This window comes from Sebastes fasciatus, chromosome 16 (assembly GCF_043250625.1).
Source record: "Sebastes fasciatus isolate fSebFas1 chromosome 16, fSebFas1.pri, whole genome shotgun sequence".
NCBI lineage: Eukaryota > Metazoa > Chordata > Actinopteri > Perciformes > Sebastidae > Sebastes > Sebastes fasciatus.
In genome coordinates this window covers 19,673,541-19,688,877 of record NC_133810.1, presented here as the reverse complement: position 1 = coordinate 19,688,877, position 15,337 = coordinate 19,673,541, and the positions used below count along the sequence as shown (strand labels likewise).

General features: G+C 41.6%; 1 protein-coding gene across 10 annotated transcripts in view; it reads right to left on the bottom strand.

Moving 5' to 3' along the window:
- Positions 1–1,298: 1,298 nt before the first annotated feature.
- LOC141752633 (neurexin-2-like) overlaps positions 1,299–15,337 on the bottom strand; it is a 204,337-nt gene continuing 190,298 nt past the window's right edge. For 6 of the 10 annotated variants that reach the window (XM_074610689.1, XM_074610691.1, XM_074610688.1 and 3 more), the window contains 4 exons: positions 14,996–15,085; positions 12,398–12,726; positions 6,199–6,283; positions 1,299–3,805 (listed from right to left, as the gene is read on the bottom strand). In XM_074610689.1, the coding sequence (XP_074466790.1) occupies positions 3,003–3,805; positions 6,199–6,283; positions 12,398–12,726; positions 14,996–15,085 (1,307 nt within the window). In that variant the 3' untranslated portion in view covers positions 1,299–3,002. The remainder of the gene's footprint in view (positions 3,806–6,198; positions 6,284–12,397; positions 12,727–14,995; positions 15,086–15,337) is intronic. The other 4 variants (XM_074610695.1, XM_074610696.1, XM_074610693.1 and 1 more) reach the window with 1 other exon arrangement.

Here is a 15,337-nt window from a genome sequence, read left to right as displayed (position 1 = left end):
TCAAAGCTTTGTGTCGTGGCGCTGCTGCCGAGCTACTGTACACACACTCACCTCTACACACATAAGACAGCGATATCCATCTAAGAATAACTAATAATAATTAATGTTGAATATGAATAATGAATATTGTCATGGGTTTATTCCTTATTTTATGGGCTATTTGGGGATTTATACTTTATTATTACATACTTATACAAAAATACAAACAAAAACAAAACAAAATACGAATCATTCGAATACTGATTCGGAGGTCGATTACCATGGCAATGTTCGACGCTTCGAAGCATCGACGCATCGAAGCATCGACGCATCGAAGCATTTAAGCATCGAAGCATGAGGCGAACGGCGTTACCATAATTTTGCACTCGGTGGCTCACGTTACCGCAATCTTGGAAAGGGAGGAGTGAGCGGAGGGGTACTCAGTTGGTTACAATCTGCAACCACACCACTAGATGCCGCAAAATCCTACACACTGTATCTTTAACCAGGAAAAGCCTCATTGAAATCTACTTTTGTTAAGACAATCTCTGCCTGGTAGATGATTACATCTCTCAAACTACACCACTGTTGAAAATTAGTAGTTTCCAAGCCCAGGCTGAGTTACTCAAGTGGTCACTTTCAACAAAGGCCATGATGAGCTAGATCTGACTGACCTGACTATCACACAGTGGTGTGAATCACCTAGCTGTGGTTCAAATGGCTTAATATTTTTTAAGCCTCATGTGTCCAAGTCAGCCTCACTGTAATATATTTTTTAATGGAGAAATGAACTGGACAGCAGCAGGTAGTGTAGGGTGCAGAGAAAACACTTAAACATTTCATTTTATAATAAATAATGGACATCCAGGCATCACTAACACACCACAACTACGCAGCGCCTGAGTGAGGAAGAGAGAAAAGAGAGTATAGATGATGAAACTCAAGTGTAAGACACATTTTAAAAACACATCATGACCTGCAATTTATGTGAAACGCCATGTCTTCATGTTAAACATGTTAACTTATCTTGTTAGCAAAGTGTGACCCCTGTAAAATTACTTCATTGTTAATTCATTGTGTTTCTTTTATCCAAAAAGAGTCACAACTCCCAAAGATTAAACACTAGTACATAGATTAGTACATTACATTCATATTATAAAAATAGTGGCTACATAATTTCATTTATACCATTAGCTGAAATCCTTATTCACATCAGTTCACTCTGAATTCCCCTGACCTTGAAACTGTATGATAATAAAAGGCAAATAAAATGCATTTTCTTTGTGAATCTACAAAAAGCAACACACAACACGGGTGTGTACAAAGTATATAATCAAGTGTATTTTCATCTTTATCCACGTTCTGTACACATATTAAGATCCATTTCACATGAACACTATACAATAGCAATGAGTGAGGAATGGAATATTTTCTGAGTGCTGAGCAGCTCATGTTGAATTGCACTTTCATAAAAAATAACAGGAAATCACAGAGCATGAATAAGTAAATGTAGACATAACTCAACAGAGAAAATGGCTTTATATTATCAGATCCATTGAGTAACAGATTCAGCACATATAAAATGCACAATGCAACAAAACAAAAACATTTGTTTGTTCCATCTTTGTGTTTTCTCTGCATAATCTGAACTGTAAATAATGCAAAAAAACAAAAAGATATTGGCGGCTATCCGAGGAAAGTGTGCTTTTTGTCTGGATTGAAGTAAAAGGCAATCTAAAATGTAACGTGTTAAGAGGAGTGGTAACAAGATACATCGAAATATCAGAGAAATATCAATACAATTCACAAACCTTCAATTATTCATCTCATAGAATAGTCTTTTAGTAACTGATAATAAAAAACAATACATGTTTGGCTGCTTTACAAGGAATATCTATGTCTCAAAGATATGTTTACATTTTCTGTGTGCTTTTTGAATGATCCCATGACAGTTTTGAGAAAGGAAAAGATCAAGAGGGAGCCGGCCTCTGGTGAGGCGGGTTGCTTCTCCTTTTCTAAGAGGTAAAAACGTCCTCAAATGTGATTCCCTCGAATTCCTGTGAAGTTCGGGCAGCAGCAGGTTTTGATGTCGTTGCGATATCGTGTGAGGGGGGGCAGAGCATCTCAGACTTTTATTCTTCTTCGTACCCCGTACACAACGCTTTTTCAATCTGCTATATGTACATACAAGCAATGTTTACAGAGAAATACCTTCACTGGTGTAGACTGACTTGTTCACAATTACCCCTACTTGGAGTGGCAGGGCAGACTGACTGTGATATCTCACATAAATAATGTTTATGATCCATCATACTATAGGTTCACTGCCCGGAGTATGTTGAGTGATTTAATAATCCCTTTTTCTCCAGGAGAGCTAAACATCATGCTTCATTTATGATACTGCACCAGCAACATAACACCATCCCTTGTGGACAGAGGAGGAGTGACTGGGGAGTTTTAAAACCACACGGAGGCTGCGGAGATGATGTCTTATCCAAATATAAGGGCTTTCATTTCGAGTGTAGTCAGAGTTACTGTGGCGCTCTCCGCTCATCTACCATGAAAATTCAATAACTGGCCTGTTCTGCTTCATATATCACAATGGGGACATTGAGACTTGAGATAGAGCGTTACAAAGAAGTACAAAGAAAACATTTAGGCAAATCTGTCCGGATGTTCTCAGCACTTCCTTCACTGTACCATGCTATATACAAAGCCAGAGTGGGTATGCCTCGTCCTAGCTTGTTGAAAACATAAAAAAATATGATACACTAACAAAGAATTGGTGAGCGCACATTGTGACCCATAGAATGAGTCAGATCTTGTGCTGTGGACGAGGATTTTATCACAAATAGTAGCTGGGCAACCTTGACTTTTTGAGAAAAATGCAATTGTTGAAAGCAAGCATTGCTTTGTGCAGTTGTTTTTTTTGTGGCTTGTGAAATTTCTCCGTCGACCTGCGAAACGAAAGCATCCTCTCTCATCCTCGTGTCTCAGTCCACACTTTTCTCCGTCTCTGTTTCTCAGACGTAATATTCTTTGTCTTTGTTCTTTTTGCCCTTTGTGATTGCCTTGGCCACAGAGGCCGTTGCTGTGCTTTTGTCCTTGACCACTGCTCCGTTGCCCTCCACAGTGGAATTGTTGGCAAAGTTGTGGCTCTGGTCTGTCTGGTAGGAGCCCTCGTCCCGGTTGCGGTACTTGTACATGGCATAGAGGAGGATAAGAATGCAGAGAGCAGCAGCAGCCACGATGCCAACCACCATCCCCGTGGTGCTGCTGGACTCCCTGATCACCTCCACGGCACCGGGTTGGTTTTTATCATCAGAGGCTGTGGGGTTGGCTGTGGGCACATGGGGGAAATTGGGGGGGTAAGTTAGTCCTGGTGTGTTTCGGGAGGATGGAGGAGCAGGGGGCAGAAGCACCTGGTCGCGGGTGTTCATTTTGCCTGCGGGGATGTGGAGCTGGTCAGGATTGGTGGTGGGAACATAAGGAGGTAGGGGGCGGGGTTTCTGGACTCCACCCTCACCAGCGGTGGGAGGTGGAGGAAGGACTGTCCTGTCAGTGACCAGTGGGGAGTTATTATTGTAAAAGTCCTCATCATCCGATTCCGTCATCTCCCCAGAGCCGAAGGCCGAGACCTCCACAGGGTCACCACAGTCCTCCTGGTCCGGGGGGCAGGAAGGGTGAGGAGGGAGTATCAGGGACTCTTTGGTGGTTTCAAGTGGGGATAGGAGGGTAGGAGGAGGAGGGATGACAGGGTAACGGGTGGCGATGGATGGGGGCTCAAGGGAATCCACTGTTATAATAGGCAACACTAATTCACCTCCTAAAAAGGAAACAGAAAAGGTAGGGGATCCTAAATTAGAATAGCATTAAAATTAAAATTCTGGCTGTGAAATGCTGCGCTTATTAAAAAAAGAAACACAATCTGCTCATTATGTTGAATATTACGGAGGAATTAGACTAATATTAGCTGGCTTATCACTGATAATATTCATAGTGATCACACATACTTCTATAATCAAGATTATTTACAACATTTGGCACATGAAGAGAAAAACAAATTAAACCACCGTTCTTGAACGACGTATGCAGTTCTCCATTATATCAATGTGTGGGTGTGCAGATTACGAATGTGTAATATTATGACAATACGATACAATGCAGCAAGAACATTAAAGAGCTCACATGTAGACACAAACATACAAGATGACCCATGAAAGGCGGCAGCTGAATGAAGAGCATATAAGAAACAGAGCACATAACAAGCAAAAGAACAGTAAATTAAATCGCTATGCTGCTGTATGCACATCTGTAGGCAGGGATTAAAGGGTGACAAGAGAAATCACAGACAGGTTATTTTATGGAGGAATCACACATGGAATATTATGGTTTACTAAAAGTGTGTTCTATTTATCAATCACTATTTGGATATAGATTCCTCACCAAATAAACCCCTAATATATCTACCTGTATTAGGGCTGCACAATTTTTTTTTGTACATTATTTTTATAGACAAATTTGAATGACAACATATAAATCAAACAAAAATCGAAACCTGTGACCCAACCCTAAAATACCACTTTTACGTACCATTTCTCCCCAGGTGTAAATGTGTGTAGGTGTGTGAGTTTTAGGGCTGCACAATTAATTGAATATTAATCGCGATCATGATTTTGGCTACCCACAATTAAATGAACATGATCGACTGTGATATTGACGTTTAAAATGCTCCGCTCATAGAAAACTCTGCTGCATAAATCTTCCTAAAATAACAGCTAGAGATTATCACCGTCAATCAGTAGCAAGTTTTCAGCAGTCTCATATATCCAAGTTTTTGCCGGTCACACACACATGTGCAGCCGCCACATGAATGGTTTTACGGGTCGGCACACAGCGGCACAGTCAGTAACGTCACACACATGACGTCGGTGTGGAAGTAAAATAGAAAGGTGTAAATAAAGCTTTCAGTTTTTCCACAACTGCGAGTCCAAAATAAGCCGTGGAGGAACAACCTTAAAAATATTTGGAACAACTAACTTTATCAGACACTTATTATATTGTAATTCATTCCCATGATGCTGCTCAGAGTAATCGCAGTGACCGGCTCCTCTGCCGATAGCACGGAGCACAATATGACGCGTTCAAGCTACTCAGTAAAAATGAGTAATTGGCTATGGTAAGTTATAACCCTATCATGATGTGTTCAAATGTAATCTTGTAAAAATTTAGTTTTTGGTGAGAACTTGAATAAATACAGTTGTTTGAAGGAGATGTTTTTATAGCAATATAAAATAGATATTAGAGAGAGAAATATGCTAACTCTAAACAGCTTATAATATAAAATTAGAACTAATAATGCCAAGATTGTTTTTAATCAAAACAAATATTTAAATAAAAATACATCAATTTATTTCCTAATCATTTGAATTGTGTGCAAATAACAACTATAGATGACAATAACAAAGCAAAAGGATAACATTTAGAAGTTTTGACGGTTGGAATGAAGCACAACATGGAAGTGAAAGCAGCACTCTGTTTATTTAAATGTGAAATTGCAATAAAAATGTTGTCCCTAAAATCTATGAATAATCCTGATCTCAACATTGATCAAAATAATCATGATTATCATTTTGGTCATAATGGTGCAGCCCTGAGCTGTATATATACAGTATATCGTCTCCTGTATATGCCATGTATTGACATTTGACTTTGACCTGACTGAGGTCAGAATGTCTTCTGGCTGTGGAGGAATATTTCAGTCTGCAGAGTTTCCTCTTTCATCATTATTTGAGTCACACTTTGCAGGGCCAGTCAACAACAAACAATTCTGATAAGGTCATATTAATAATTGAGGCGCCCATAATAAGGGCAGACTCCTTCCTAAGTTCCCCCGGCTTCTTTCTGTCACAAGCCTGATCTACTGTCTAGTGTGTTCCTCTCTTAATGACTGCGGTACTCCTCGTAAAGATTTTCTTCCATCCAATTTGGTGAGCGACTTAAAAGCTAATACACAGGATGAATTGATGCCAGTTGAGTCTGTAACAACTATCCAAATGATGACAGCTGTTTGACAAAGTCCCTGAATAAATGACAGCAGAAACATGAAACTGAAAAGGGAAAATTGAAAACTTAAAAACAACGATGGCTGCCTAAAGTGCTTTTTGTTTACAATCTCTGTGAATGTACTCCCATCTTGTTTTGCCACGGCTGACCCACCTGTTCCTGGTTCACACTCTTCCAGGTCCTCATCATCACTTGGACACTCGGCTGACGCCACCAAAATATCATCAGAGTTCTGCGGCTGAAAGGAAAATGGAGAAGACGTGTTGTTTTTTAACAGTCAACACATTCCCATCATCTAGACTTCATTTCACACAGACTAATTTTTTGCTGGCTGGCTGTCCTATTTGAGGAAAAACTGCAGTATGCAGCACTGTACCACTTTAGCGCTTTTGCTCGGAGCAACACTGGTTAGACTACAAATCCAAAATGTGGCCATATGCAGCTGCTTTTCAGAATCAGAATCAGAATGGTGTTTATTGCCAGGTGTAAGAGGTATACACTAGGAATTTTCTTTGGCATTTTTGGTGCGAGACAAACAGTACAATATAATAACAAAAGAATGGATAAAAACAAAAGAATAGATAAAAGAATAGATAAAAACGTTAGAATAAAATAATAAAAATGTACAATTTACAAATTACAAATAAGCTATAAACATGATATAAAGATAGTGCAAATATTGAGAGAGGGGGGAGAGTCAGTGTCGGCAGGGGGGGCAGTAGTGTGTGTGTGAGGGAGAGACAGTCACAGGGGGGCGGATGGGCTGTTGGAGAGCCCCACTGCCATGGGGAAGAAACTGTTTTTATGGCGTGAGGTTTTGGTCCTGATGGACCTTAACCTCCTGCCAGATGGCAGAGTCTGAAAAAGATGGTGTCCAGGATGGGAGGGGTCGGCCACAATCTTCCCTACCCTCCTTAAGGTCCTGGAGGTGTACAGCTCCTGGAGGGAGGGAAGGTTGCAGCCGATCGCCTTCTCTGCAGCACGGATGACCCGCTGCAGCCTGGCCTTGTCCCTGGCGGTGGCAGCGGCGAACCAGACGGTGATGGAGGAGGTGAGGATGGACTCGATGATGGCCGAGTAAAAGTGCACCATCATGGTCTGTGGCAGGTTGAATTTCTTCAACTGCCTCAGGAAGTACATCCTCTGCTGGGCCTTACTAGTGAGGGAGCTGATGTTTAGCTCCCACTTGAGGTCCTGGGCGATGGTCGTGCCCAGGAAACGGAACGACTCCGCCGTGTTGACTGGGGAGCCGCGCAGGATGAGGGGGGGGAGCGGGGCTGAGTTCCTCCTGAAGTCCACTGCCATCTCCACTGTCTTCAGGGCGTTCAGCTCCATGTGGTTCTGGCTGCACCAGGATGCCAGATGGTCAACCTCCCATCTGTAGGCAGACTCGTCACCCTCGGAGATGAGGCCGATGAGGGTGGTGTCGTCCGCAAACTTAAGGAGCTTGACAGATTGGTGTCTGGAGGTGCAGCCGTTGGTGTACAGGGAGAAGAGCAGTGGGGAGAGAACGCAGCCTTGGGGGGCACCGGTGCTGATGGTCTGGGTGTCGGAGACTTGCTTCCTCAGCCTTACGTGCTGACTCCTGTCAGTTAGAAAGTCTGTGATCCACCTGCAGGTGGAGTCAGGCACGCTCAGCAGGGAAAGCTTGTCCTGTAGCAGAGCTGGGCTGATGGTGTTGAATGCGGAACTGAAGTCCACAAACAGGATCCTGGCATAGGAGCCAGGGGAGTCCAGGTGCTGGAGAATGTAATGAAGGGCTAAATTTACTGCGTCGTCTACAGATCTGTTAGGTCTGTAGGCGAACTGCAGTGGGTCCAGCAGGGGGTTGGTTATTGTCTTTAGGTGTTGGAGCACAAGTCGTTCAAAGGTCTTCATTATCACAGAGGTCAGAGCGACGGGTCTGTAGTCCTGAAGACCTGTGATCCTTGGCTTCTTGGGGACCGGGATGATGGTGGAGGCTTTGAAGCAGGACGGCACCCTGCAGTTTTCCAGGGAGGTGTTGAAAATCCCTGTAAACACTGGAGACAACTGGTCTGCACAGTGTTTCAGGGTTGCAGGTGAGACAGAGTCTGGGCCGGCTGCTTTGCGGGGGTTTTGTCCTTTGAAGAGCCTGTTGACTTCCTCCTCTTGGATGGACAGAGGTGTGAAGGGGGGGAGGGGTGTGCACAGGCTGGGTGCTTGTGGAGAAAGCTGGGGGGTGCTTGTGTTAACTGCTGATGGCTGATGGCTGGGGGGAGAGGAGATGCAGCCAGGACCGTCACTACGTCTGTCAAATCTGCAGTAAAACTCATTCAGCTCATTTGCCAGTCGGAGGTCATTCGTGGAGTGGGACGGTTTGGGCTTATAGTTTGTGATCTGCCTCAGCCCTTTCCAGACTGAGGCAGAATCACTGGCTGAGAACTGTTCTTGTAGTTTCTCTGAATACTGCCGTTTGGCCTCCCTCACCGCCTTGCCAAACGCGTATTTAGCCTCTTTAAAGCCCTCCCTGTCACCACTCCTAAATGCCTCTTCCTTAACCAAACGAAGCTGTTTGAGTTTGGCTGTGAACCAGGGCTTCTCGTTGTTGTAGTGAACCCTGGTACGCGTCGGTATACAGCTGTCCTCACAGAAGCTGATATACGACGTCACAGCCTCTGCATACTCGTCCAGACTGTCAGTGGCGGTCCTAAACATCTCCCAGTCCGTGCAGTCCAGGCACTCACGCAGATCCTCCACCGCCTCGCTGCTCCACTTCTTGGTCGTCCTCACAACCGGTCTAGCCAGTTTGACCCTCTGCCTGTAAGAGGGGATGAGATGGACCAAGACGTGGTCGGAGTTTCCCAGCGCAGCGCGGGGAACGGCGTGATATGCCTTACTGATGTTACAGTAGCACTTGTCCAGCGTGTTCTCCTCTCTGGTCGGACATTTAATAAACTGTTTGTATTTTGGGAGCTCCTGTGATAAGTTCCCCTTGTTAAAGTCCCCAAGAACGATAACAAGAGAGTCCGGGTTTTTTCTCTCCACCTCCCGTATCTGGTCGGCAAGCAGCCGCTGCGCGAGCTCCACGTGAGCCTGAGGCGGGATGTAAACACCGACCAGAATGAAGGAGGAGAATTCACGGGGGGAATAAAATGGTTTAGAGTTGATAATAAAGGATTCCAGATCCGGAGAACATGTCCGCAGAAGCACTGTCACGTCCTTGCACCAGCCGTCGTTAATATAGAAACATATTCCCCCTCCCTTTGACTTGTGTGATAACTCCGGGTCGCGGTCGGCTCGGAACAGCTGGAAGCCGGGAAGCTGCAGCGCAGAGTCCGGTATAGTTCCACACAACCACGACTCAGTAAAACACAAGACAGAAGAGAGGGAAAAGTCTCTGTTGGTACTGACCATCAGCAGCAACTCGTCCACTTTGTTGCACAGTGAGCGCACGTTTGAGAGGAATATCGCAGGCAGCGGAGTTTTTAGTCCTCTCTGTCTGAAGCGATTCAGCGCTCCGGAGCGCTTTCCTCTCCGGCGCTTCGCCGCTCGGCCGAGGGCCACAGCTCCCAGCAAAACGTGCATTAAAACTGCTGAAGGTGCCAGAAAGTTGGGGAAAAGATCTGCTGGGGTAGATTCCCTGAGGTTAAGGATGTCTTCTCTAGAGAAGACAATCCGTGAACTTCCACCAAAAACTAAAGAAACACAAAAAAACAAGAAAAACAGAGCGCACCAAATCGCCGAGGCAGCCGTAGTTAGCGCCATCTTGGATATAATGATTTTTATCCTTCACCCCTGTGGCTGGCTATATGCGTTTATAAACAAAGTACTGCTGATGGAGAGGACATTTTTAGTAGGCTAAATGTTGCATATGTTTTCATTTAATTCTATATAATTCAGTGTTTGTACAATTCTTTTATATTAATATTGTAAAAACAAATTTGTATATGCTAGATCAGTAAATATGTCTAAATTGGATTTTAAGGTGCACAGTGGAATAAGAATACCTGAGCAGAGCGGGGAATAGATGGTTCACAAATGGATTACTTTGATAAATTGAAAATACAGAGAAGGCAATTTTAGGGAAACTGGACAAGAGAATATGTAATGAAAAAAGCACTCTGTATTTTTAATAGAGGAGAGGCACAGAGAGATTTTTCTTTGAAACCTCAGGACTCCAAGTGCAACTGCTGAAATCCTTCCAATTTGGCAGGTTTGCAGGATTTGGATTAAAATCAACTCATTTGAAATGGTGGTTGCTAATGCTAATGTTTACTGGATTCAGTAAAATTCAAATGTATTCAATAAAAAGTCTTTTTTGCAAAGCTGTGCTAGTTCAAAAATGTATTGACGCATGAATGTTATTATCTGAGCACACTTGGAAATAAAGTAGATTATGTGATGAATCCAAGATCAGATACGCAGGACCAAACCTGTTGTAAGATGACATGCACACAATTAATTCATGGATTTGTGTAGCATTTTACTCTAATAATTATCGCATACTACATTTTAAATATGCGTAATGCATTTGACAATAAGATAATAATAATAACAAATAATTTGATTTTAATGATTTCATTGTATCAGAATTAGGGATGTCAAAGTTAGTTAAAGTGTCAGAAGGCAGTATATTTTTGGCATCATTGGGCAAAAATTCCATAATAACTTTTCAGCATATTGTAATTCAAGTGTTCTGAGAGATAACTAGACTTCTGCTCCTCATCATGGCTCTGTTTTCAGGCTTTAGAAAATCTAGCCCGTGGCGGGAGACTTTGACCAATCGCAGGTCATTTCATTGAGAGAGCGTTTCTATTGGCTGTGCTCCGGTCATGTGACCTTCAACAGATTTTACAATCTTACAAATTACAAACTTTCTCATTTTACAGCTAAACCGTGCACTACAAGATGATTCTGAAAACATTTGAGGCGAGAAATAGGCATTAATGTAACATAATATTGATTCATATTTGATCAGCCCCGCTAGTCCTTTTGGTCGGAGTTCGCGAGTGATTGACAGCCAGCTCTCATAGACAGCAGCTGGACAGCGGACCTCAGATCAGCTCTTACTGCTTGTTTTCCTCCGGTCTGTGAAATCTAGCAGATGCTGTTAAGAGCACCGGAGGACACAGAGGCACATGATTTTTTTCAGGTTACATGTTTCATGTACTACTCTCACGATATAGCAACCGTTTTATAAAAATAACTTTTTTAAATCATATTTGCTCCAATCTCGCCTACCTCAGTTTTAAATAATAAAACATTAACGCAAATTCATTTTTACGCCACTAATTTCTTTAACGCATTAATGCAATTGATTTTTCGGAGGTTGTAGCGGGCTCATATATATATGATTTGGCATCATATGAAACTAGAAAAACCTAAGGAATCCATTAGTACCAACCATGTCGACTAGCTTGTCGTGAAGGAGGTTAAATAACACTCCAAACTTGCGATAAATTTTGGCAAGGAAAACCTGGCATGGCAATTTTCAAAGGGGTCCCTTGACCTCTGACCTCAAGATATGTGAATGAAAATGGGTTCTATGGGTACCCACGAGTCTCCCCTTTACAAACATGCCCACTTTATGATAATCACATGCAGTTTGGGGCAAGTCAAGTCAGCACACTGACACACTGACAGCTTTTGTAGCCTGTTGGCCTTCAGCTTGCCATGTTATGATTTGAGCATATTTTTTATGCTAAATGCAGTACCTGTAAGGGTTTCTGGAAAATATTTGTCATTGTTTTGTGTTGTTAATTGATTTCCAATAATAAATATATACATACATTTGCATAAAGCAGCATATTTGTCCACTCCTATGTTATTAGGAGTATTCAATACTTGACAAATCTTTCTTTGAGGTACATTTTGAACAGACAAAAAATGTGCAATTAATTTGCAATTAATCGTGATTAACTATGGACAATCATGTTTAGAAATTGCAAAAAATTCAAATACTTTGTTAGGTGTGTTTGTATGAAAAAAGATGGAGCCTATTTTTTATTTCCTTCTTAAGTTCTTAACATGATAATTTTTCAAATGTAATATTGCTAATATTGTTTGGGTCTATACAATAGGCAGAGCCATTTTCAATACTATAGAAAAACAGTTAAAGTAAATTATTAAAAATGTATATCAAAATATGTGCAACAATAAAAGGTATTTGAAGAACGACCCAAAGCCTCCATCTCTACAAACCTACATCATTTAAAACAGAGATGTATTCTTTGATTGCTATATTGCGTTTATTGCCTTCTGTTATTGAAACATTTTAAAATCCCATCACCTTTTAAAACCCATCTCATCTAAGTTATAAACCAATTAACCTCCAACTGTCGATAAATTAGCATCCAGTTCTCTTCAAAAATTTCTTTATACTCTTTCTGACCTTTGAGATGCTCTCCCTCAAGCTGGGTGACCGCTGCCTGCGAGTGGTGGTGGTAGCCATGGTGGTGGTGGTTTCCATGATTGTGGTGGACATATCGGATACCGCCAGCGGGGTGGCAGAGGTGGTGTCGGTGGTCAACACAGAGAGCGAGTCCCCGACAAGACGCAGGTTCCCCTCCACCTGCACGCTGGGGTCATTTTCTGCTGCCAGTTTGAGCACCTGGAGACCGTTGTAGTAGAGCCCTGAAATCTGACCCTGGAAGGGCCGACCCTTATCATGACCGCCAATTTTAATGGCTGCCTGGCTGTTAAAGATGGTCAACTGTCTCCCTAAAGTTAGATAGAGACACAGAGAAAGAAAGAAGTGGAAAAAGGGAGGGAATGGTGGAGCAGACATAGAGAAGTCATACGGGAGAGCTTCTACAGGAACATCATTTGAACCAGGTGGGCTTTAGTGATTATAACATTAATACTTAGTAATTTATTTAAAACTTAATTAGATGTTTAAAGGGGGAAGTTTATGATTTAGACTTTACACATGCAGGTTACAACCATCAGAGAAGGGTTATATATTTACATGTCTATTTAAGTGTTTTAATAGGGCGGAGTCATTTTGAATTATCACTCTAGTTCTGTGTGGTAGAAAATTACTGAAATGCCCCTTTGCTTTGCAACCTTTGACGTGAGAGGTTCAGACTGTCCAGCTGTAAAGATTGTCTTAATTTCTTGAGATATGCTTTTTGGGAACTGGTTCTGACTGGTTTTGGTGGTTTGAGAAAGACAAGATAGCGAAGAAGACACCCCTCTTTATAACCTTGTTCTCATGGCAGCTTGGCTATAACTAAGCTAGTGGTGAGGGGGGCTTAGCAAGCTGACTCTGAGCAGCATCTGATGCGTGGAGTCTACTTCCTGGTACCAGTGCTTTAATAAATACATTAATTCAAGACAACAGAGAGTTTTTCTCCATTCATCAGTAGGGAAAAAAGAGCAGACGTTTTCCCAGGATATTTATTTATCTCTAAACTCCAGAACAGATGGTGCAAGGATGCAAATCTTATGGCTGCTTTTTGAAGAGAGGGGTACATTATTAAAATGGCAGTCTTGCTATACTTCAGACTGTGTAAAGCTTAATGACAATAAAAGCTGAATACCCCTCCCTCCGCTGACTTCATCAGCCATTAGGCCACTGATACATGCTCTGCTCTGGGCTCCCCCTAGTCCAATTGTTTCACCTCCTGAAAGGGGCAATGGTATCTAACAGCATCACTGTCAGCAGCCTCACTGATAAGCAGTGTTACATCAGAGGAGGAGGACTGCAGTAATGGGCCCATCTCTGGAGAATACTTATTAGCCAAGTTATTGGCTGCAAACAGTGATCTACTTTAACAGCCTGTCAGGGCTGTTTTGTCGCAGCAAAAAAACTTGGGAGTCTGACGTGGTCGTTGTATTACAAGGTAAGGCAATACAAGGTTGCAGGGACAAGAAAGGGGCAATAAATGAATTTGGTGTGATCACATCCAGGAATTATATTTTAAAATGTTCAGTTTATGGGGAACATACAACGGAGTATTAGGGCCACATTGATGGAAAAAAAATTCTGAGATTTCGAGAATAAAGTCATAATATTACGAGAAAAAAATCGAAATTTAATGAGAATAAAGTCAAACTATTTAAAGAAAAAAAAGGTAGCAATATTACGAGAATAAAGTCATAACTTTACGAGAAAAAAGTAATTTCCTCCTCTACAAAAGAGGCAATTTCCCCTAGTTCCGTGTGGTTCTTTCTTCAGAATAAACTCAGTTTCTTGCACAATTTTTTTCAAGGTCCTGATACTGATGATAATGTGGTGCTGATGTGCCAAAAGATTAAGTATTTTGTTATTTGTGAAACCTATACTTAAGTATAACTTCACAAGATGCTCCATGTTCCTCATTTTCACACAGGTGGCACGCTGCTCTATTTCCCCTCTAAAATAACACGTCATTACTAATTTATAATATTACGACTTTTTTCTCGTAAACATATGAATTTATTCTCATAATATTAAAAAAAATTAATTCTCGTAAACCTATGACATTTTACTCGTAATATTATGACTTTATACTTGAAATGTCAGATTTTTTTTTTTCCTCAACGTGGCTCTAATACTCCGTTGTAGGGACGAGACCTGCATGGTGAACTTTTGTCACATTAGTTTCACTGGTGTTAATGTAAATGTTACACAGCATTTTAATGATTTTTATGTAGAATAATTACACACAGTCTCTAATTACACAGTGGTTAAGGGGGACGATAGAGGGTTAGACAAGGGTTATGTATTTTTAGTTATTGGTTTAAAATCTTTGTTAAGGTGCAGCTTTTCCACAAGGTGTAAGGATGGCAAGTATGCTATACCTGTTCACTTTGAGAGTTATTTTGAATTCCACTTGAAGCTACATTGTGGTCATCAAAATTCATAGCCAATATAAAGTCCAATTAAAACGGATGTATACATCTGGGTAACTCGATCCTTGTCACCCTTATCTTCTGGCACTGCACCAGGGGAAAGGTTATTTAGTGGTTATTTCAAGGGTTAATTAATTAATCAATTAATTTTTACCTTTATCGAGTAGCCACTCGTCAACTACCCGACCAAGTCTGTATGGGATTCTTTGTCTGGCAATAGCCAGTCGTTCATTATCATAGTGTCCTTCAAAGAATTTGGAGAGACAGATTAAAGGTTAAAGTCTGCAAGCTGAAAGATCACATGGTTAGAAACAGTGTTATAATGGCTAGCAGGTTTAACAAGTTATCAATTTTAACCCAGCTGCGAGTTAAAAGAAACTTGTGCTTTACTTAGTGTTATCTAGTTATTACAGCGTTAATGCTAATTAGAGTAATGTTTAGGCTATTTATAATGTGCTACACTAGTTAGAGTTATTTAGCTATTTTTTTAAGCAAA